The 24,269-nt window shown below is 40.2% G+C and overlaps 1 protein-coding gene across 3 annotated transcripts in view; it reads right to left on the bottom strand.

Annotated features, from left to right (window-relative positions):
* Positions 1 to 215: 215 nt before the first annotated feature.
* STN1 (STN1 subunit of CST complex) overlaps positions 216 to 24,269 on the bottom strand; it is a 96,924-nt gene continuing 72,870 nt past the window's right edge. For all 3 annotated transcript variants that reach the window (XM_077455256.1, XM_077455258.1, XM_077455257.1), the window contains 4 exons: positions 21,431 to 21,590; positions 18,466 to 18,585; positions 12,637 to 12,709; positions 216 to 947 (listed from right to left, as the gene is read on the bottom strand). In XM_077455256.1, coding sequence (XP_077311382.1) covers positions 790 to 947; positions 12,637 to 12,709; positions 18,466 to 18,585; positions 21,431 to 21,590 — 511 coding nt within the window. In that variant the 3' untranslated portion in view covers positions 216 to 789. The remainder of the gene's footprint in view (positions 948 to 12,636; positions 12,710 to 18,465; positions 18,586 to 21,430; positions 21,591 to 24,269) is intronic.

Genomic DNA, 24,269 nt, shown 5'->3' with positions numbered 1-24,269 from the left:
AAGATGTTATACTAAAGTTCAACTGAATTACTCCTTATGTCAGTGATAGCGAACCTTGGCACCCAGATGTTTTGTAACTACATTTCCCATCATGCACTCAGCAATGTAGTTGAACATCATGGGAAATGTAGTTCCAAAACATCTGGGGTGCCAAGGTTCGCCATCACAGCTGTAGGAAGAGAGAACGCCCACTTGTATGATGCAAGCTGCAAGAAGACATGTGACATCAACGTTTATTATGAGCAGGAAAATTACATATGAACTGTACTGCGGCCTGTTATGAAGAACCAAACATAGTACATAACAGTGTTCCCAGCAATACAGACAGAAGGATAAGATAAAGACATTTTCACAGTAAGAATAATTGTTTTACAATAAAAAGCGTTTTGCTTTGGTAAAAAATGGTCTTTAATAATACTAAATGTCAGATTATCTTTGTTTTGGTTAAAAAAAGAACAACCTCTTTTAATTAGAATAAAAAATGATATCCTCTATAATGCTGTGTCTTTTCACTCTGTAATCTGAAATGTTAAAATGTTCCCAGGAGCCCAATGCATGAAAAATATGAGCCAGGATTCTGCAATGTCTCCCATGCAGTATAATGGGAAGATGAAATCTTTTCCCAATTCCACGACAATGCTTTTACTGGAGAGTTGCCTGGCACAGAGCCAGGCTCTCAGCTGGGGTCCCCCTGGATATGACTTTGGTCACGATTTCTTCCACTGCTTCCATACAGGAATCCATTTTCTGACCACTCAGATCAGGACAGTTAGCATCTAAAGCATACTATCAGAAGGCAGTGTAGTATTTTTCCATTGTGCTGACAATGTCACTGTTCTGTTCAAGTGCATTAATGACTCTCTGCAGTATGGCTTCATTTATGCAGGACCCAAAATCTTGTTGTACACAGTTCAAAATATGGAGAAAGTGACATCCCTTCTCTGCATCTAGAATAAATAAAAAAAGGTAGAATTTAAAGTTACAGGTGTGTACATATATTTGTAGGGAAGAAAGGAAATGAAAGCTGTTGCAAGCAACCAGATTCTTTATTATTTTTAGGGCTTATGTACATCCGCAAGCACATCAAAGATGCAGCAAGTGGGGCTTTTTATGATGGACTGCACCTCCAGTGCACCTAAAATGCATTAGGTATGAATAAAGCTTTATTTTATAATGCAAATAAAGGTTTCCATGTATCCAGGTCATTCAGCATTCTGTAATGTTGAACACTACACAACTCATCTTAAGTAGCTTCCTCAGAAAAAAATGGATGTCAAGGGGTAAATCGGTCACCTTAATCCATTCACGAAGGAATGCGTCAAGGCAGATATTGATGGTCCAAAAACGTGATGGGAGTTGGGAAAGTTTGTGAAGAACAGGGTGGTTTAATAAATCAGGCCTCCCATCTTGTTCTTGGAAAGTCAAATGTGACTAATTACTACTGGCTTTTCTCTGATCTGCAAGATAGCTAAAATCTGACTACAATATTGTGTTACACTCAGTAATCAGATTTCAAATGCTCTTTAGCTTACACTAGAATAGGACCTCTTAGATCTATAATTAGCAGTAATTGCTGGTACCAGAGATATTTATTCTTTACGTTTTTAAACTTTAAAATAACTGTAACACATAAACTGTATAACACATACAACTGGGGATTTTAGATCAGTGACTTAAGTGGGGTACACACTAAGAAAATTGGGTGAATGTTGTCCGATTTTTCTTCATATTTCACAGCAAATTGGAACCAATGAAAGCCAATTTGTACAAAAATTCTTACGAATATTTTCGTACAACAAAGGCTTTTTTTTGTTCATTGTTTCTGATCATGCGCAGTCTATGAAGAAAATTTTGGAGTTTGTCCCTTTGGGAATTTTTAATGAAATTATGAAAATTCGGAATTGCCTGTCGAAAGTTGAGTACACACTATAAGAAAATCATGAAAATTCTGTGGACGGAAATGTCCGCCCGATTTTCTTATAGTGTGTACGAGCCTTAATTGATATTGCGTCATTTTAAAGAACTGGATTATACAGTATTTGTTTCCTCAAAATTTTACATAATCGAACAGGATATTTGTATGCTTTGTACGAAAAAAAATTACATTTCTATTGTCGTCTCTCTATCTACAGACTCCTAATTAGCTTTACTAATGTATTACACTCTACATATAATAATTAAAACACATAATCAAGATAGGTTTTAAATAAGTAGCATTTAAAGGTAATCATACATTATGCCTTAACTATACTTCTTGACTGTAAGTCAAAAAAAGAAAGTGTATTTTCTGAATAGAGGAGAGAAGGGCTAAAACCCTGTAAGCTTATTTTTTGCTTTTTCTCACTGGAGAGGTTTCCTGTCCCAAAGAAGCAATAGGAACTAAGAGTTAAAGAGTAACTCCACTTTTATTGAGAAAAAATAAATAAAAAAAATACTCTCTGGGTGATTAATGTACCATATATTGTAGGGCTTTTAACAAGATTTCTTGCAGATTCCTACCTGCTTCTGCTGTGAAGAAAAAACAGTTTGATGTGAATCTGAATAGTAGTAACTTTATCATTATTTTTTTAGCTGATGCACTGATGCAGTTGTAGTGTCTGCATCCCTTTAGAAGTGATTAACCCTTTCAGAACATTTTACCAAAAATAAAATTCTTATTGCCGAGAATACCTAAAATCTGACTTGTCCCTACACACACACTGGGAAAATCATTGAGCCAATCACACAAGCAGGAAATTACATTTCTGGGGGTGTTCTGCACACCAACTGTGTACAGAACACCTCAAGGTTGCCATATTACATTGAAATTTGCTAAAAACTACAGAGCTGCAGATTTAAAATCAGAAAAGTAACTTATAATAATGTTAAACGGCTGGCCGGAGGCTAGCCTGCATTTGTAGGAGGAGTCTGGGGGGTATATATCCCTCCTCCTCTGTCTATTCCACGTCAGCTTGTCTTCAGTGTTCACGGTTCTGGAAGGACGGGCAGAGGGCATCAACGTGGGGGGCTGCATCCCATGCTACTTGTCATGCACAGGCTGGAGGGGGGGCAGCCAGCCCCCCACCCGTTTACAGCATGCCTCCATTCCTGGGGCAAGGCTTTGAATAGGAGGGAGGGGGACAAAGAAGCCAGCTGGTCTGTTGCTGAGGTCTGGGGGAGGGGAAACGCATGCTGGCAAAGTGTGTAAATGGAGCCTAAAGGACACCTTCAGTGTCACTTACAACTCCACTTCCTCTTCTCCAACTCCCCTTTCCATTGGGGTCCCCCAAGGTTCTGTCCTTGGACCTCTACTATTCTCGATCTACACGTCCTCCCTGGGTCAGCTGATAGCCTCCCATGGCTTTCACTACCATTTATATGCTGATGACACCCAAATCTATCTCTCTGCCCCTCAGCTCACCCCATCAATCTCCTCACGCATCACTGATCTACTAACAGACACATCAGCTTGGATGTCACACCACTTCCTCAAACTGAATCTATCTAAAACCGAGCTCTTAATATTTCCTCCCCCACGTGCCCCTTCGCATGACTTCTCTGTCAAGATCAATGGCACATCTATCAGTCTGTCCCCACATGCCAGGGTGCTAGGGGTAACCTTAGACTCCGAACTGTCCTTTCAGGCCCACATACAAGCCCTGTCCAAATCATGCCGCCTTAGCCTCCACAACATGTCCAGAATACTCCCCTTTTTAACTAATGACACCACCAAGCTTCTAATTCACTCCCTGGTCATCTCTCACCTCGACTACTGCAACTCCCTCCTCGTTGGATTACCTTTACATAGACTATCCCCCCCTTCAGTCCATAATGAATGCCGCTGCCAGACTCATCCACCTTACCAGCCATTCAGTGTCCTCCTCCCCTCTCTGCCAATCCCTGCACTGGCTTCCACTCACCCAACGAATAAAATTCTAAGTACTAACAATAATTTACAAAGCCATCCATAACTCAAAATACCAACCAAATCGCTCTCTTCGGTCATCCCAAGACCTCCTGCTCTCTAGCTCCCTTGTCACCCCCTCCCATGCTCGCCTCCAGGATTTCTCCAGAGCTTCTCCCATCCTTTGGAACTCCCTACCCCAATCTGTCCGACTGTCCCCTAATCTATCCACCTTTAGACGATCCCTGAAAACCCTTCTCTTCAAAGAAGCCTATCCTGCTTCTAACTACACTGTTTTACTTCCTCCATCAGCTCATCCCCCCACAGCTATTACCTTTTGTATCAATTGCCCCTTCCTTTTTAGATTGTAAGCTCTAACGAGTAGGGCCCTCTGATTCCTCTTGTACCAAATTGTAATGTAACTGTAATGTCTGCCCTCATGTTGTAAAGCGCTGAGCAAACTGTTGGCGCTATATAAAACCTGTATAATAATAATAAAGGAACACTTCACATAGAAGTTTGTTATTGGTGCCAGTCAATATTAATGGGGTGTTCCAGTTAGGGGATCTGGAGGCAAGCAGGGGGGTAGTCAGGTTCAGCTGGTGGTTTCTCAGCCCCAGATCAGTTGCTGTGCACCCTGTGCTGTACTAAGCGCATGTCAGGGATTGCAGTTGGGCTCTATTCTGTCAGATTCCAAACAGGGGGTCCCTTCTTATATCATGAAGTACTTGGGGCGCAGGATTTCCTCCTGTTATAGCAGATTCATACCGGAACCCTATACTGAAGTCATCCGGGCATTCGCTACTTTTCTAGACTGATTGTTGTTATCTGCCCTTCATCAAAGCTTCCATATCACACCTACGTTTGTGTCTTTTTGCCCTCTTTTAGGTGTACTGACCAGCTAGGCCAAGGCACACCTAAGGTCTTGGTAGTTAGGGTTATCACATTTCCAAGTGAAGACTCTGACTACAAATTCAATAATAATGCTCAGTGCTGGCTATTGCATTCGGACAGCCGGAAGGCACTGCTGTCAGAATACCTATACAATAACTGCAGCTGATTGGCTGCAGTGACTGTTCAACTGACTTTTTTTCCACCTGATTCCCCAGATTTCTCAAAGTTTGTTGAGCTGTGTGGTGTTGGCAAGGCTACTTACAGCCAGAAATTTAAGTGATATATGACCAGCTTAAATCTCTACAAAGTGAAGGGAAATTATCCTTGTAGGCAGGTGTCCCCAGAACAAGTCACTTTTAACTCTAGTACACAACATTTGACATGTGTGTATGACAGCCAGCTTCTGTCAAAGGGTCGTGACTGAAAAAGGTCTGATGACCAGCTTACGATCAGTGCTCTCAGCCAATAACCGAGATCACTGAGTGGAGTCTTCTGGAGTGGGGGGAGGGGCGCATTAGATTGTTAGTACAGCGACTCCACTGGGTTGAATGAAAAAAGAAAATGAGTAGTGTGTACAGGGCTTAATCCTTGTCCTTTGTTTTGTGACAGCTGTAAAATATTGGATTTCCCATCACTTTCTGTCTTGGTAACAATGGTAATTGGGACAAATGGAGAAGGTGAATTTATCCAGCAGGGGCAAAGACTGCAATAAAAAACTGGATGGTGGTTCTAATCTCTCCATGCACTATCCACATATGAAAAAAATAAAATAAATTGGCTATACACTTCAAGTAAACGTCTGAAAAAAAAAATGTTAACTAGAGTGCTGAGATGGCAGATTTGCATGTAAGTATAATTACCACTGTAGATGTGACTTATTTTTTGCTGACATACTTGTGGTCCGGCTTACTCATTTCAACACATGAATACCGTGCAAGCCCTTATAATACACATAAACCAAGCGCTAGTCAAACCTTTTAAAGTGCGTATACACAGTTGCCGCTGTTTCTTATGCGTGCCTCTCATTGCTGAATAAATATAGAAGCAACTTGTGAAGATAACTCTTGTGAGTAACTTCATTCTGACAACAGGAGAATGTCTGGATTGTGTGGAGAAACAGGCTGTCTCATTTGTATCCTCCAGTCTCTGATATGAACAGTGATGTATGTACAGTAATCCTGCATTTCCCACCCCTGCGTGTACAGTCTTTAGGTTTTTATGACTCATCCTATGTTTCAGGCAGCTGGTCACATATTCAAGCTCCATCCCAATACAGCTGGAGTCTGGAGGTCATGTTCCTCAAGCTAACGTCTTTGAGCTCTAAGTAGTTTTGTCTGCCAAGAAACATATTGGTCAATTGACTTTGTTGTGGGGTTAGGCCTCATGCACATGGAAATTTGAGGTCCTAGCACAGGGATCTCCAAACTATGGCCCTCCAGCTGTTGCGGAACTACATGTCCCATGAGGCATTGTAAAACTCAGACATTCACAGACATAACTAGGCATGATTGGAATTGTAGTTCCTGAACAACTGGGAGGGCCATAGTTTGAAGACCCCTGCGAGTCTAGCATAAAGTCCCAGCATTTTCTGTGTCCAGAAGAAAGGGACGTTTTGAGGCTCTAGCATAGAATTCTGGCTTATTTCCCCTGTCCAGGGAGTCCCATTTGGTGTGTAGAGCTGGCCATAGAAGTGAATGGCTGTACATTGCCATACTCTAGTATACCTTAAAGCTTTCATGCATTGGTTTAAACAAGTGCATGTGCATTTTAAGCTTTCCCCAAATTTCCATGATCAGAGAATAAGGCTCCTTTCACACAGGGCCAATCTGCTTTGCTTAGCAGGGGATCTGTCCACTAAGTGGGAGGATGACAAGTCTGTGCCTGATGGAGGGGAACGGATCCCCTTCTATTTTTTTAGTGAACTAGATAGGATCAGAGGTAGGCAGGTGTAAAACAGACACAAATCTGTGTACACCCGCTGGTCCATAGGGATATATGGACCATCCGATCTGGTCTGCTTGAAAAACTCGAAGGCCAACCTTATTGGATCACCCGTGTGAAAGGGGCCTTAACATCCATGCGTGTATTTATGCTGATTTACAAAAGCACTGGCATATGCCCAAGTACTGCTGCATACAATTGTTCAGTTCTATGCACCAACTTCCACTCCCCAGACAGGGAAAATATGCCAGAATTCCATACCAGAGCCTCAAAATGTGCTTACAGCATCAAAAAAAGAAAGAAGTAAAGTAACCCCCCACCCCCCTCCATTCCTAACCTTAATCTGACCCTAGCACAACCTTTAACTTTTCCACCTGGATCATTACAGTAATAGAGTGATGTAACTCCCATACATATACATGGTAATCAATTAATCTTGGCTCCCAAAGCATGCCGAGAATGTACACTGATCTGTGCATGTGCTGCTCAGTGTATTCTCAGCTGAATATTTCTAGAAAGCTAGACAGAAGAGACACATAGGGGTTTTTAAAAGACTGTGCACTTTGCAAGTGCAGTTTCCCCAGAGCATAGTGAATGTGGTGCAGCTTCACTTTGCAAAGAATACCCAATCAGGTGCAAAGAAAATAATAAAAAACAAAAAAAAAAACAGTATTTTTGCTTGCATATTATTGGAACGATGGAAATCAACACAGCTTCACCACATTTACTAAGCTCCGGGGAGAATGAGCACACATTCTATTTGCTTTTAGTAAATCAACCACATAACATCTCTTCTGCCATAAAAGCTTACATGTTTAAGAAATAGGCATTAGTTAAATTTTAAGAATAATAACTCTTTATTGAATAAACCCCTTAATGTAAATATCTGTTTTATAGTTGTATAAATAGACTTTTTTTAATATATCCATTCCTTAATACTGGAACACAGTAGCATAGGAAAGCATAGCAATATTGTTTTAGGACCCATTCACACCAGAAATTGCACATATAGGTGCACTTTTGACTGCATATTTTTATGAATTTGAAGCATGCTTGAAGTGCACTTGATGTGCACTTCACTTGCGCTTAAATGCGTTTTTATATGCATTTTGTGCTGCATTTAGCACTGTGTTTGCAGTGCATTTTTCTATATGTTTGCAGGCTTGGCTTTCTTGGCTTACAGGGGTGCAGTGCAGTGCATTTGAAGTGCATTTGCAGAACGTTACCTGCATTTACAATGCAGAAAAATGCAGCATGCTCTACTTTTTTTTAACTGCGTTGTCCTGCACTGCAATGATGTGAACTATGCCCATAGGATTACTTTGATTTTGGGCTGTTTATGCAGTTGAAGTGTAGTTCAAAATGCATCTAACTGCATCCAGTGTGAAAGGGCCTTTCTTAGAAAGTTATTCACAAGTGTGAAAACACCACATGTGAAACAATATGTGTAGCACTTAAAAATAATACCATATGCATGAAAACATGATGATCAAAAGTGAAAAATATACATATAAAGGTGTATAAATAAAGAAATGTCCAAAAAATACACAATATCCGAAGTCATCCAAAAGGAGCTGCTAACACTCAAACAAACAAAGTCAAAACTACATGTGAAACAATATGTAGTTAGCAGGTTTTTTTTGCACTTATTTTAGGTTTAGCGCAGTATTCCCCCCCCCCCCCTCCCCCTTTTTTTGAAAATACTACATGCAATAAAATTCTACCTATCCACGTAAAAAAAAAACAAAAAAAAACCCAAAGCAAATGCGCCCTCTGCTGTAAGCTTGCAGAAATGCCACTTTGTCTATATGTTCTGTCTAATATTTTGGAACAGTTTACAAAAGTGTTTCTTATGTTTTAAGTGCTTATGCCATTGTTAGTCTTAATTAAACAAAAACTGAACCAGGAAGTCACACATGCCAGCATTATTCCAATAAAAAAAAAAAATGTTTCAATACCTTGTTGGATTAAGAAAAGAATACTGAAAGGTCTAAGCCCTTGTACACATGGTCGGACATTCCGACAACAAAATCTGTCGGATTTTGTCTGAAACTGGTGTTGCATACACACGGTCGGACAAAGTTGTCGGAAAATCCGATCGTTCAGAACATGATGACGTTATTTAGTTACGACGGGACTACATTCAGGCTAGTAGCCAATAGCTTTGGTCTAGGAATTTGATCTGAGCATGCGTGCCACTTTGTCCGATCGGAATTCTCTACAAACGATTGGACAAAGTCTGATCAGACCATGTTGTCGGAAAATTTTATAGCCCAGCTCTAAAACTTTGTCGGTCGGATATTCTGACGGAAACAGTCCAATGGAGCCCACACACGGTCGGATTATCCGAAAACACGGTGCGATCGGACATTTTGTGTTGGAATATCCGATCGTGTGTACAAGGGCTAAGCCATTTCCACAAATTGCCCCTAATTAAACACTTTAGTGCTAGCTAAAATTGTAAATTTATATAGAAGCATCTTGCACTCATTGTAGTCGTTGTGCAACATCCATGGTAACTTTGTCATGTGGTGACCTCTAGTGGTTAATTTTCAGACGTTTACTGTATGTTATGTATATATATGTGCATATACATATATAAAATGTGCCACGTTCCTACTCACAATTGGTACACAAGATAGTGCTGTAAACCAATATAAATAAATAATAGTGAAAATGAATAATAATAATAATAATAATAATAATAATAATATTAATAAAGTATTAAAGTGCTCCGTGAATCACACACAATGCAAAGTGATTTGAATACATATTGCAACAAAATCCATATAATTTGAATTGAAATTATACAGCAAAAGTCCATAGTAATGAATAAAGTGATCAGGTGCCTTCATGCAATGTGCACTCCTTCCCCATCAGGTGTACCCTCACCTTAAGGGCTTAAAATTAAGCTAGAGTAGTTATCAGCAGATGGTCTGGGTCATCCTGATGTGTCCTTTTAATGTGCTGGCTGCTGCATGTACATACTCCACACTGGTAACCTCCTGCTCCCAATGGTAGCCCAGCTCTGTGGATTCTATTATCTGCTGGTTATTTGGTTATTTCCACCAAGCCTTATTGGCCATTTGGAGATGAAGGTAGGTCACCGCTTATCTCCCAACATGTAAATCTTGTGTTGGGTAATGTCATGTGCCTAATTTTCAGACGTTACCTCGTGACCTTTTTTTTTTTTTTTTTTTTTTTAATAATGTAAAAATGTTAATGGGCCTCTGCTCAAAATGAAAAATCATATATTCATTTCCACATTGTATTTTAATTATTTGTAGCCTACTCCTTCTAATCTGAATGTTCTTGAAATTCGTAAACTTACTTTGTGAACTTCCCCACATATTTACTTCCTTGAATTCTGTGACATCTATTCACTATGCCCTGCTGTGTCACATATTTCACAGAGCCTGCCATCTGAATTACAGACAAGAAGAGTTTCAGAAGGTAGAGGCAGTACAGGAACCACTGCTTGCGGGTAGCAAGGTGCCATGGGATATGTAATAAAAGGAGAAAACAGGGTGCCAGGTCAGTGTAAATAAAAACACCACCACTTTATTCAAATATCCACTTATATCTAAAAAGCTTGCAGACTGCATGTAGAGGTGCTGTGGTATCATGCTTGGTAATCCAAGATGGTAGACAAGGCCCTCCAGTGACAGTCTATACCAGTGATGGCGAACCTTGGCACCCCAGATGTTTTGGAACTACATTTCCCATGATGCTCAGCTACACTGCAGAGTGCATGAGCATCATGGGAAATGTAGTTCCAAAACATCTGGGGGGCCAAGGTTCGCCATCACTGGTCTATACTGTTTATCATCTTGGATGGCATGATACCACAGCACCTCTACATGCAGTGTGCAAGCTTTTTAGATGTAAGAGGATATTGGAATTAAAGAGGGATTCCACTGGAAACAAAAATATTAAAAGCCAGCAGCTATAAATACTACAGCTGCTGACTTTTAATAAATGGACACTCACCTGTCCCAGGATCCAAGAGCCGAGTGATTGATCGGCCTCGGCTGCTGCCGCTGCCATTCCCAGTGAGGGAATCAGGAAGTGAAGCGTTGCGGCTTCCCTTCCCGGTTCCCTACTGCGCATGCACGAATCGCGTAACGCAATGGGAATGGTCCACGCTGTCTCTGGGACCCGTGTGTGTCCCAGCAGACAGCGGGCCGGGACAGGAAACAGCATAGACTGCCATGGGAGTCTATGCCCCTAAGTGGGTGCAAATACCTGTCTTAGACAGGTATCTGCACCCCCCTCCCCCCTGAAAGGTGCCAACTGTGACACCGGAGGGGGGGAAGGTTCCGATAAGCGGAAGTTCCACTTTAGGGTGGAACCCCGCTTTAAGTGCTGTTGTTTTTATACATATTGACCTTGCGCCCTGTTTTCTCCTTTTATTTCTTATCTCAAAGGGAATCCCATACCTCAACAAGGAGCTGCCGTGTTGTGTGATTTCTGTCCAGTCACCACCCGCTGTTTTTTCCCATTGGCGTTGTCATCCTGTGGTTTCACCCATTGATGGACTACATGGACTTGATTCACAATAATAATTTTTTTTTCAGTCTGCATAGTTTTATCTTTATTTTTATTTATATCTTATTACATATAGATCTCACTCAATGTCCGTGAGCACTGACTCACTTACTTTCAGTTGGTGAATTGTTTACCATGGGATATGTAGGCCTTAGGAATTGAAATTAACATCAGAAGAGAAACAAACTACAAGTGCTTAGCAAGGTGGTACGCGACACCCGATAAAATGGCCAAATATGTAGTAGAGCAATCTGCGGATTGTTGGCGTGGGTGTAAAAAAACTGGGACCATGGCCCACATTTGGTGGGACTGCCCCATTATTAAAAATTATTGGAGAAAAATTTTAGAGATAATAAAAGTTGTAACTAAAAAGGAAATTAGAGAAGATCCGTGGACGGTCCTATTTCATGGGACAGACGAACCCATTAAGCAATATAAAACCTCGTTAATTCCCATACTGCTAGACACCGCCAAAAATCGAATCCCTAAAAAATGGAGAGAAAGTACGAGCCCCAAAATATCGGAATGGATTTTCCGTATAAATGAAATACAAAAAATTGAAAACTATAATGAGGGAGACGAAGCCCTAACAGTAGCTGAGGGAAGCTTAGATAAATGGGCCTCGTGGGAAGAATTTAAATTGTCTTGGAGATATGTTGAGGAAATTACACAATAAACACAAGAAGAAATCAATACCCGGTTAGAAATAACGATCATAAATAAGAAACCCATTTGAAACCTGCAAGGAAAGGGGGGGGAGGGCAGGGGAAGGGGGGGGGGGTAGGGGAAAGCAGAGGGGTATTTAATATTAGGATGGTGTAGGTCTTAATTACAAAGAAATTAAGGAATGTTTGTATATATATGTAAACAAGGTTTTTTCCTTTTCTAGTTTTGTTATTTTCTTTCCCTTTTCTGGTTTGAAATTGTCCTAAATACACTCTGCTGGATGGAGAAAAAAATTTTTTTTTTAGATAAATAAAGAATAAAAAAAAAAAAAAAAGAAGAGAAGCTGCAAAGCATGCAGGAAATCCAGGTGATTGTGGAAAAAGAAGGCAGCACTCACAATGTGAAAGTGGATTTTTTCAAGTAAGATTATATCGGATTGTCAAGGAGATTGTTCAAGATTGCCAAATATAAATATAACTATTGTTTGTATTCATATTACAAAGCTAATGGCATAAAATGAATGTGTATGCTGTGACCATAGATCTCTGTTATGTGTATTCATCAATTGTAAATCCATTTTTGCCAGCTTATGCTGTTCAAGCAAATCTTTTTTTTTTTTTGCAACAGGTACCTGCAAATAACTCTGCAGTCTGCCTGGAAGTATGTCTAGACTATTACATTAAGGAAAGAATGTACACACTTACGTCTTTGCCTACTACAGTCCTGTTTAATCATATTCAAAGTTAATTTGTGTAATTCTTTGTCATGATCTGTTACCTGAAAAGAAAACAAAAGACAGTTAGAGCTCAGATACAATGAAAAATGCCAATCACCAAAACTTTGTGTTTAACCTTTACATAGAGAAATAAAGAATTTGAACGCCTGTCAAGTTTCTTGTGCCATGTCCCTGCTGGTTTGACTCATCTTCTCTATTTGTCCCCCATGACTATTGCATCTGGGACAGAAACCGAATAAATCCAATATCTCAGAGTAAATGGTGTTTGGGTTCCATTCTATATTTGTATTATTCTATGGGTCTCATCCCTTGATTTAACCGCAAAGGAGAAAAAACATCTCACAACTATTTAATGCGGGTAGATATAGGGGCCTGTAAATGTGTCACATAGAGATCCCATACATTAATACAATTTCACAGTCTTTATTGTGCAAATAAAACACCAAACAAACAGAGATAAAAATATTCACCCTATATAGATTATATACAAGGTGGATAGGAAAATACAGTATATGTAATAATTTCTTGTGCGGCCTATAGGATCAATGCATTTTGCAAATGACTTGCTTCCTCTGGATCCACATCTGTTACATACACAGCAGATGATCCATTCTAGAAAGAGTAAGTACAATATACTATGAAGAATACAAAATTATACAACAGGGTTACAAAAGACAAACTGTACATGATATGTATGTCTAATGTAATACTGTTGTATAATTTGGTAATATATTTTGTGTAAAAGTTACATGCATGTATTATATTTTTGCCTATATTATGTATTTTCCATAGTATGTTATACTTACTCTTTCTAGAATGAATCATCTGCTGTGTGCAGGCGGTCCCCGAGTTAAAAACATCCAACTTACAAATGACTTCTACTTACAGAGGGAGACAATAGGAAGTGAGAGGAAATCTACCCCTAGGAAGGGAAATTCACTCTTGTAAGAGTTATTATGGGAAAAAGGTGTCTCCACTGATGTTTCATCACCAAGGCTTGTTTTCCGCAACAATTCAAAATGTTCTAAATCCAATTGTCATTGGGACAGAAAGTGAGATGAAGTCTTCTGAACAGGACACAGACAGCAAAATAAATATTACAGGGGTGTTAACCCTTCCCCAAGCTATCCATAAAGCTTAAAAATAGTTTTTTTGGCTAGAGCTACAATTAAGGCCCCTTTCACACTGGGGCGGGAGGTGCGTCGGCGGTTTACCGTCGGATTGGCGTCGCTATTTGGCCGCTAGCTAAGGGTTAAAAACCACCGCAAAGCGTCTCTGCAGAGGCCCTTTGCCGGCGGTATAGCCGCCGTGCCCCATTGATTTCAATGGGCAGGAACAGTATTACACACCGCTCCTTCGCCGCTCCAAAGATGCTGCTAGCGGGACTTTTTTTACCTTCCTACTAGCGCAGAGCTCCAGTGTGAAAGCCCACAGTGGTGGTCAGTTTTCAGGCGCTATTTTTAGCGCAATAGCCCCTGCAAAACGACCCAGTGTGAAAGGGGTCTAAAAGATTTCCCTGTTCCAACTTATAAACAGATTCAACTTAAGAACAAACCTACAGACCCTATCTTGTTTCTATGTACGCCTGTATGTAACGGACATGGATCCTGATGAAACTAGTAATTTTGTGAAATGCGTTGATTTTATTTACCACACAGGAAATTATTAAATATACTCTATGGTCTATGTCCACTTTTGTAAATGATCCATACAGGGTTAATATCTTTATCTCCTTTTGTTTGGAGCTTTAATTGTACAATAAAGACTGAGATTTTATTCATGTATGTGAACCCTATGTGTCACATTTAAAGTCCCATATATCTACCTCCGCTAAATAGTTGGGATGTGTTCTTTTTCTCCTTTTTGTAGAGAAAATACAATATTTTACAGTTGATATTAAGCTGGGGGTAAAGCTTTCAATGGGAAACCTGTCCCCGTGACAACTGTCTAAAAGGGGAATTTCCTCACTATGTAGAGATTTCCTCTTACTTACTGTCCAGGATAGGAAGTTAAGCAAAATCACCCCCCCTCCCCCCCATGGGACAAAAGTTGCAAGAAAATAAATTGATAGGGGTTTTAAGCCTTCCCTACTCTATTCAAAACAATGTATGAGTTACACATAAACTTTAGGCGTCATGCACACTGGATGCTGTATGTATAGGGAAAAGTACTCGTGCACTACTTAATCTACAGATTACAAAGATTTCAAAAAAAGTGCAATAATGAATATATAGCTGCTAAATTCCTATAGTGTCACCAGCACCAATATTATAAAAAAAATACAGTAAGATGGAGCAGCGCTATACACATTCGCCAATGTGACTCAAATAATAAAGTGCAATCTGTTCAATATCACTTTAACCCTTTAAAGTCCACGTTTTTCGTTGTTAGCGTGACTCAAAATGTGCTCTACCAAACGGTGGAGCAGAACGTCAAAGGGTTCATTTACATTCCTAAGGTGCATATAGAATGATCAATAAAGATGCAATGTAAATACTTATATCAAACATGAACAAAGTGCAGTTTCTTAATGTGAAAAAATAGATAATAAATTAAAAATTGCATATATAAGAATAAAATTGAAAATTTTAAAATTGAAGGTGGAGCACACTATATGTGGATTGTGAAAGGAGTCTACACCTTACCCTGAATTTTCTTTGCACTTGGACACTTTTTGCATCCTTTTTTTTTTGCACATTTGGAGATACTATTTTTAATTGTATTCTTATACGCCTTTTGCACTGGATTGATTGGATTATTGAGTTTTTAAATGCAATTTTTTATTTTTTTGTTATTTTTTCACATTAAGAAACTGCACTTGTTCATGTTTGATATAAGTATTTGCATTGCACCTTTTTGTGATCATTCTATGTGCACTTTAGGAACGTCATTTAAAGTGATATTGCATAGATTGCACTTTATTATTTGAGTCACATTAGTGTATGTGTATAGCGCTGCTCCATCTTAATGTATTTTATTTATAAGACTGGATGCTTAGTCCCAATGCATTGGTGCAGGTAAAAGGCACAGGCGTACCGTCCAGCCCTGCTGCCAGCAGCCTGAAAACCTCTGACAGCTTCTTCAACTGGACAATGCAGTGTTGTACTAACATTTACAGAAGTACATGTCCAGCGATGAATGCTCAGAATGCAAGCAGTCTGCGTTCCAGGCATTTGTCCCTGGGTGCATACTGCCCTAAATGTTAGTACCATTTTGTGCACCATACAGCCCCGCTGCCAGCAGCATGAAAAACTCTATGAGAGGATGACAGCTGCTTCAACTGGATGGTGCGCTGAGTGGTACTAGTAGCACATGCCCAGGGATGAATGTTCAGAATGCAAGCTGTCTGTGTTCCAGGCATTCATCCCTAGGTGCATACTGCCCTAAATGCAAGTACAATTTTGTGTATCATTCAGGCGCAGCAGCTGTCAGTCTCCCATAGAGTTTTATAGAATGCTGGTAGCAGGGCTGAATGGGGCACCTGTGCCTTCCGCCTGCCCCAAAATACCGGGATCTCGTGCATCAGGACTAAACGTCCAGCGTACATGAGGCCTAACCCTATTAAAAATCTGATATGAAGACAAGACCTTATCGTCACAGCAGTACATATATCAGTACATTTGTAAAGATACCCAATATCACACAGACACATCTGAAGAAACATGTATACATGCATTTAATGGGGCTGGACAGATTTTGAAAAAGAAAACCCCAAGTACAATATAGTAATTGAATGGTTACTCTTAAACAAAACAATCAACATATTTAATAAAGACTGGCAGGAAGCCTAATCTTTAGATGGAAATAAACCCAAACAAGAAAGAAGTCTGTGAAAAATATGAGAAGTATTTGTGATAAACATCTACAGATACAAAACATTGCATTGTCTATGCTGTGCTCTGGAAAGAAAGCGAGTCTTCCTGTAATCTACATCCTCTAAATTCGTTTTCCTCATTTGCTGAAGCTTATGTTTGCTTCCATATTTTAAAGTATATGAATTAACAAGATTTAAAGCTTTCATTCTTCTGTGGAATAGAAGTACCACAACTATGCAACTGTTACCATCAAGCAAGGATCATGGTGTCACATCATTCATGTAGCCATATCTGCCTATCTATAATGAACTTATTTTATATTTACACACAATAGTCCAGTTGTGTGTAAATATAAAATAAGTTCATTATAGATAGGCAAAAAGGGCTACATGAATGATGTGACACCATGATCCTTGCCTGATGGTAACAGTTGCATAGTTGTGGTACTTCTATTCCACAGAAGAATGAAAGCTTGGTACTCATAAGCAGGGAGATTATCAAATTCAATAAAATGATAGACACCCATAACATTAAATGTAATAACATGGCATCTGATAGTTAGTAAAAGAAATGTCCCAACAATATTCCACAGTATTTAGAAATCCAAAAAAGGTGAACAACCCTCACCTTAACCATTTCAATACTTGTCACTTTTACCCCCTTCCTGCCCAGGTAAATTTTTTAGCTATCAGCGTTGTCACACTTTGAATAACTATAATTTTTTCACAAAAACAACTTTCTTTTGGTGGTATTTAATAACGGCTGGGTCCTTTTTTGATAAAGCAAAAAAGCCTGAAAATTGTGAAAAAAACTTCTTCATTTCTGTTACAACATTTTGCAAACAAATAACCTTTCTTCATGAATTTAGGCCAAAATGTATTCAGATACATTTCTTTGGTGAAAATAATAACCTAAATCAGTTTATATTATTTAGTCGGAAAGTTATAGAGCTCACAAACTATGGTATATTTATCTGAAAATAGATTAATCTTGATGTACTGATGATCTATGATCATTTCTTGAGGCCTGGAAATGCCAGAACAGTACAAATACCCCCCAAATTACCCATTTTTGGAAAGTAGACAGTCCTAGGTATTTAGTAAGAGGCACAGCGAGTAATTTGAAACTTTTTATCACAATTTTTTGGAAAATTAATAAATTTAAAAAAAAATGTTATCACCATTTTTTACATACAGTCACAAGTGCAGTACAGAGTCATCATATAACTGGTGTGGTGGTGATGAGGGATACTGACTGTTGAAAGTATTTAATAAAAATATTGAAAAAGAAAAATAATTTTTTTTTGTTTTGTTGTTTTCTTTTTAATTATATATTTTTTCACATTTTTTTTTTTTTTTTTTACATACAGTAACCAGAGCAATACAGTGTTACCATAGTATACCCTCCAAACTGGTACAACACTGACTGTCGAACTGAGCAAAAGGAAGGGAAGAAAATTGATTCATCTACAGCAATGGTCTCCAAACTGAGGCCCGGGGGCACTGTTCTTATCTACTGATATCAACAATGGGATATAACTCCTCCCACTGACACCAACGATGGGGCACAATTCCTCCCAATGGCACAATTACTCCTAATGACACCAATGATAGGGCACACTCCCCCCTCCCCCCCCAATGACATCAACGATGGGGCACAATTCCTTTCATTGACACCAACAATGGGGCACAATTCCTCCCACTGACACCAGATGGGGTATTGCTTATTTCTACTAATGTTGGGACCTTTTCTACTCCCAATGGCCTCAGTTTGACCCCCTTTAAGTCTGAAGGTCAGTAAACTAGCCCTTTGTTTAGAAAGTTTGGAGACCACTGATTTACAGTATAGCTTGTCTTGGCAATAATTTTCATAGAGAAGTCTCCATTACACCTGGTAACTAAAAACATGCATTGAATTCTTCTGAAAGTTGTACTTTTGGAATTTGAATACACATTAAACTTGTACTTATGGAATCTACGTACATAATAAACATCTTTGCTTTGGCCTTTCTGGTAAACAATGCCTCTTTTAAATAGTATATGTATGGCTTCTTTGAACAAGCTGCGAATTTCTCTGGAACTGGAACTAATGTTTGAGTCACTCTGTAAAACAAACACAACATGTCACTGACAGAAAACACGTAAAAGTTTGTAGTGTAGCAATGCAGTCATGATGTGCAAAGTTCATGTAATCAACAGCAACCAATCACATTTCAGCTTTCTATTGAGTGACATAATAAGAACATGCTCTGGAAGGATTTTGCCAATATTGTTGGGATCCTTATCAGCACCTGGCTCAGCCTCTTTAGTGCACCACTGAGCGCTGGAACCAGCTGCTTCCACCCCCTCCCCTGCCTGACGCTCCAGTAAGCTCTGGAAGGGAAAATGTGGAGAGCAGTGACTGACCATTCTCTGTTCCGAGTAGACTGAGTGACCAGCAGTCACGTGATCGCTCAGTTCTTGGGCTTAGAGCCAATGGGGGACAGCTGTAACATCAGACTGGTGCTGCAGCATTAAGATGATTATGTGTTTGCTTTTTTTTTTTTTTTTTTTTAAACAAACTTTTTCTTTAAATGCCTTTATACAGGGTTTAAACCCATGGACAAACAGAAAAATTATTTAACAGTGCTCTCAATAACTTTTATTAAAAAATGTTTTAAAATCACACTTACAGTGAGTAAGTAGTTTCACAGCATATAAAAAGGCAGGGGATGCCATGATGCGTTCCACCTGCATTCCAGGAAGGCAAGGTGACGTGTCAAGCTTGATCCCACCCAACGTGTTTCGTCAGTGTGCGTCTGATGTCATCAGGGGTCACATGTGTGTAGCTACTTACTCACTGCAAGTGTGATTTTAAACCTTTTTTTTTATAAACATTTATACATACTGCACAATGAGAGGCTTCTCCCTTACCTCCACATGGTCTGGCATGAGTACATAAAAGCACAGGATCACTGCCACTGACAGCCTGCCCTGGGCTACTCCTCTTGAAGTGGAAACATCTGGCTTTTATGCTGATTTTGACTGCCTGTAACGGGGGTCAATATATTCCGGTGAGTGGGATGTACACCTAACTGTTGGTGGAAAGGAGACACATATGGTCACTACTGAAGTGTTTATTCTGCGACGCTTGGATGCATCTGAGTGTTAAGGATATTGCACCTTATTAATTGGACTTCATGGGACTTTAAGCACTTTATTTCACTCTTAGCCCTTGTACACACGGTCGGATATTCCGACAACAAAATCCGGTGGATTTTGTCCGAAACTTGTGTTGCATACACATGGTCGGACAAAGTTGCCGTAAAATCCAATCGTACGTAATGTGATGACGTTATTTCGTTAGGACGGGACTACGTTCAGGCTAGTAGCCTATAGCTTTGGTCTAGGAATTTGATCTGAGCATGCATGGCACTTTGTCCGATCGGAATTCTCTACACATAATCGGACAAGCTCCGATCGGATCATGTTGTTGGAAAGTTTTATAGCCCAGCTCTAAAACTTTGTCCATCGGAATAACAGTCCGATGGAGCCCACACACAGTCAGATTATCCGACAACACGGTCCGATCGGACATTTTCCGTCGGAAAGTCCGACTGTGGCTAAGACATTTGACTTTCTAGGACATAGCACGCAATGTCCAATATGTTATCACTTTGAATTTTTATCACGTTATTTTATTGAGAGCGTGGTATATAATTTTTCTGTCTGTTTATTGGTAAGCTATTTGCTTTATAACGTGCAGATCTTACAACTGTGATTTTTATATGTAAATTCCACATTTGCGCAGGTGTTGTGTTATTTAACCTATTTTTTACATTTTAAAAAGTCACAAACTAGGCCCAAACTTAGGAGGATCTGAGCAGGCCACCCTTTACTTGTATTGGCAGGCGGACGTCAGCTGAGATGTGTCCGCTGACACCTGCCTGCCATCCGATCTGACAAACAGACGGATGGCGATACGTCCGCCATCCATCCAGTGAATCGGATGAAAATGGATATGCTGTCTGTTTTCATCCATTCTTCCCATAGAGAACAGCGGGACTCTGTGAGGTCCGTCCCTGCACAGTGAGCGGAGACGGACCTGTTTCCAACCACTGACACCAACAATGGGGCACTACTCCTCCCACTGACACCAACGATGGGCACTATTCCTCCCACTGATGCCAAAGATGGGGCACCATTTCTCCCACTGACACCAATGATGGCGCACTGTTCCTTCCAATGACACCAATGATGGGGCCCTATTCCTCCCACTGGCACTAATGATGGGACACTACTACTCCCACTAACACCAACAATGGGGCACTATTTCTCCCACTGACACCAACAAAGGGGGGCACTATTCTTCCCACTGGCGCCAAAGATGGGGCACCATTCCTCCCACTGACACCAATGATGGAGCACTATTCCTTCCACTGACACCAATGATGGGGCTCTATTCTTTTCACCGACACCAATGCTGGGGCACTATTCCTCCCACTGACATCAAAGATAGAGCACTATTCTTTAAACTGACATCAATGATGGGAAGCTTTAACTGCCACCATTCCTTCTCCTGCTGGCCACGTGCACTATGTAATTTTTTTTTTATTTCCACTGATCTTCAGGCCTGAGGCCTCTTTCACTCCCACTGGCCATAGTCCCCCCCCCCCCCCCCCCAAGTCTGAATAAACTGGCCCTTTGTGTAGAAAGTCTGGAGACCCCAGAACTAGGGGTATAGTTATTAAAAGTGCCTGGGCTATGATCAAGGCAACATACAATTCCTGATCCAAGACACACACGATTGCTTTCATTTAAAGGAACGGCTGCTAATAGCTTTTAGTGGTTGATAAAAAAGAATGACTTCCTCTTTGAGTGGAACAGAAGCCAGGAGAATGCATGAAATAACATCTATAATAGAACCCTACAACAGCAATAAGAGAGACCCGCAGAATCGTGTACACACCTCTGTGCTGCAATGTGGATTTGTAGCTGCTGAGAGTAAGGAGGGCACACTTTCCAGTTCTGGTAGGTAAAAGTTGTAAATCGTGTTCTCTTTCACAAAATTCATGATTTTTTCACTGAGCAGTGAAATAAGGCCGGACCTCTGTAACACAGCTTGATTCCTGTTGAAAATAAACAATGCTAATTGTTGCAACTATGCCTGCCCCCTGTTTGTGTATGGGAGCCACATCATCCCAGACATAACTTATGAAAGGTCATAGCAATATGCTGGACCACCATGGGATAGCTCAAAGGGGGATCCGCAGTCTGCTTTGCTCTCATTTATTTTACAGGTTGCCATTGGTCACTGCAGTTTCCCTGGGCAGCAACAGCCATGGGATTGGTTAAAATAATAGAACAGCTGATTGGTACATTTTGGCGGTTACTGAAGCCCGCGCTGAGTGAGTCTATAAAAGGGCCTGGAGCCGTGTCCCCACAGACCGTTTGGAGAGGACCGCAGCGCCCACCCACCCTCCTGATCTTCAGCAAGTCATGTTGTTGTCCTAAATGAGGGAACAGTCATCCAGCATTGGCTGGATGGACACCGCTTCATTTTGTTTAAAATATATTTTAGCCAAGATGTCTTTATATTTATTTAAATTTATAATGTCAAAGTTTAGCCCCCCATGGATAGCACCGTGGCCAAATAATTCCAACTAATAAATATTTTGATTTATTAATATTGTGGTGTCTTTTTTGTTATTATGGAGTACCTTTGTGCTAGCCCATGTGTTATGATCCAGAATACTGTGTCCTGAATGTGAGGACTACGTTTATACTTTTATATATAAGTTAGGCTACGTTCACACTGCTGCGACATGATTATAATCAGACTGTCAGTGCGATTATATAGTGCTACTTGGAAGCAACTTCGATAAGGTTTGTTTATGCTATGGGGCCAAAATTGCACTGGAATCACACCAAAGTTATCACAGGAACCTTTTCCAAAAACGCCCTGCATTGATGTGAATGAGCACCATTGAAAACAATGTGATTTACCTTCTCATGGGATTCTGTGCAACTCAAGCCGCATCTGAAATCGCACTAGTGTGAACCAGGCCTTAAAACTCCTTTAACTACAGTAGAATGAAAAAAATACTGCATATGGATATTTTAATATGATCTGTTCTATGTCAAAGTCCAAAGAGTTTTGCACACATTCTGTTTGTCACGTCCTCGTTGTGGGGAGATACACATTGTGACAAGCATCTCTGTACCAGTAAACAAGGAAGCCGGCAGATAAGGAAAAGGAAATTCACAGCCACATACATATGCTGCTTGTATGCTCAAAGATTTTTGTAAATATGGTATACAATTAACTATTCTGTATGGCTTACACTATACCACGTACATCCTGTATACTGTAATTGGTATATTTTCTTGTCATTTTACTGTTATACATCAATAGTTATTTATTGGATATCTTAAATCCTTATAGAATCAGTATATTATTTAGCTCAAGCCACTCACATTAGTTGCTGAAAAGTGTGCCTTACAATAGGCTTATCAGCCATTTCCGGGGGCAGTCCCCCAAAATGAAGCAGCGTGTCCCTGTCTGTTTAGCGTCCCTGGAATCATCTTTAGGCTCCATTCACACCTGAGCGTACTGATTTACTGGCGTTTTAAAAAAAAAAATTTGTAGATTTTTACAAGCTTATTTAACCCTTTGAGGAACAAGGGACGTATTTGTCCCATGTTTTTAATTGCCTGTATCATCTGATTAAGAACTTAAAATAAATTTTTTTTTGGTTGGAGTCAAAATATTAGTTCTTATCAACAAATGGTTGTCATAATTCCTCCCCCAAAAATGACACAAGTGTGGAAATGGTTTAATTTATTGTTCAAATACAATCTTATGGTCCTCAAAGGGTTAAAACCTTTTAGAAGGGTATTACGAGTGTTTTACAGCTTCAGGCATTTTTGTTTTGCCAAGCACTAGAGGGAGGCGAGGGAGAGGAAAATAGGAGTGGAGAGCTACTATTTGAGCAGAAAACGCTTGTAAAATGCTCAAGTCGGGCATTTCTATTGAAGTCTATGGGGCCAAAAATGATTGTAATCTACCAAAAAGAAGGTCATGTACTTTTTTGTGCTTTTGCTGCTCAGACTGCTCAGATGTGAACAGGGGCCTTTGAAATTAGCATTTTAGAGCTACAAGCAGAAAATCGCTCAGGTGTGGACGAGGTCCATGGCTCCATTCACAACTGGGCGTTCTGAATCGCGGAAACAGTGGGTTTCTGCCCACGATTCAGAACTGCAGCAAAACACACAATGCATTGGCAATGCCATTATTTTTCAACGGCACCCCAAACGCGGCGCGATTTTGCTATTTTTTTACAGAACTTCTTTTGGGTGACACCCGTCCTGCAATTTTGCTGTAATTTGTCGTGCAACAATTGCGGCAAAATCATGCCGCGTTTGGGGTGCCATTGACAAATAATGCCATTGCAAACGTGTTGCACATTTTATCACGATTCTGCCCGCGATTCAGAACACCCAGGTGTGAATGCAGCCTAAGAATTTGCGTCTCTGATTTAAGAGCAGCCTTACATTGTGCTCCTGCCAGCTCATAACTCGAGCCCGAGCTGCTTTCCATGGAGCCTGAGGTAGCCAATAACACCAATATTGTAGGGGGTGTTTACAGCTCACCACAAACCACTGATAACCATTGTTGGGGGGGTTACAGTGGAAGTAAACCCATGGATTTAAACAGTTAAAAAAAAGGCATGCTGGGAATGCTAACTGCACATTGGCTGTGCTCTCAGCCAAACTATAAAACCATCCAATGGCTGGTCTCATAACGA

Source organism: Lithobates pipiens, unplaced genomic scaffold (genome assembly GCF_037356315.1).
Source record: "Lithobates pipiens isolate NorthernLeopardFrog02 unplaced genomic scaffold, aLitPip1_a1.2 Scaffold_25, whole genome shotgun sequence".
NCBI classification, from domain to species: Eukaryota; Metazoa; Chordata; class Amphibia; order Anura; family Ranidae; genus Lithobates; species Lithobates pipiens.
Note: the sequence above shows the minus strand (reverse complement) of the source record. Positions and strands in the feature narration are given on the sequence as shown.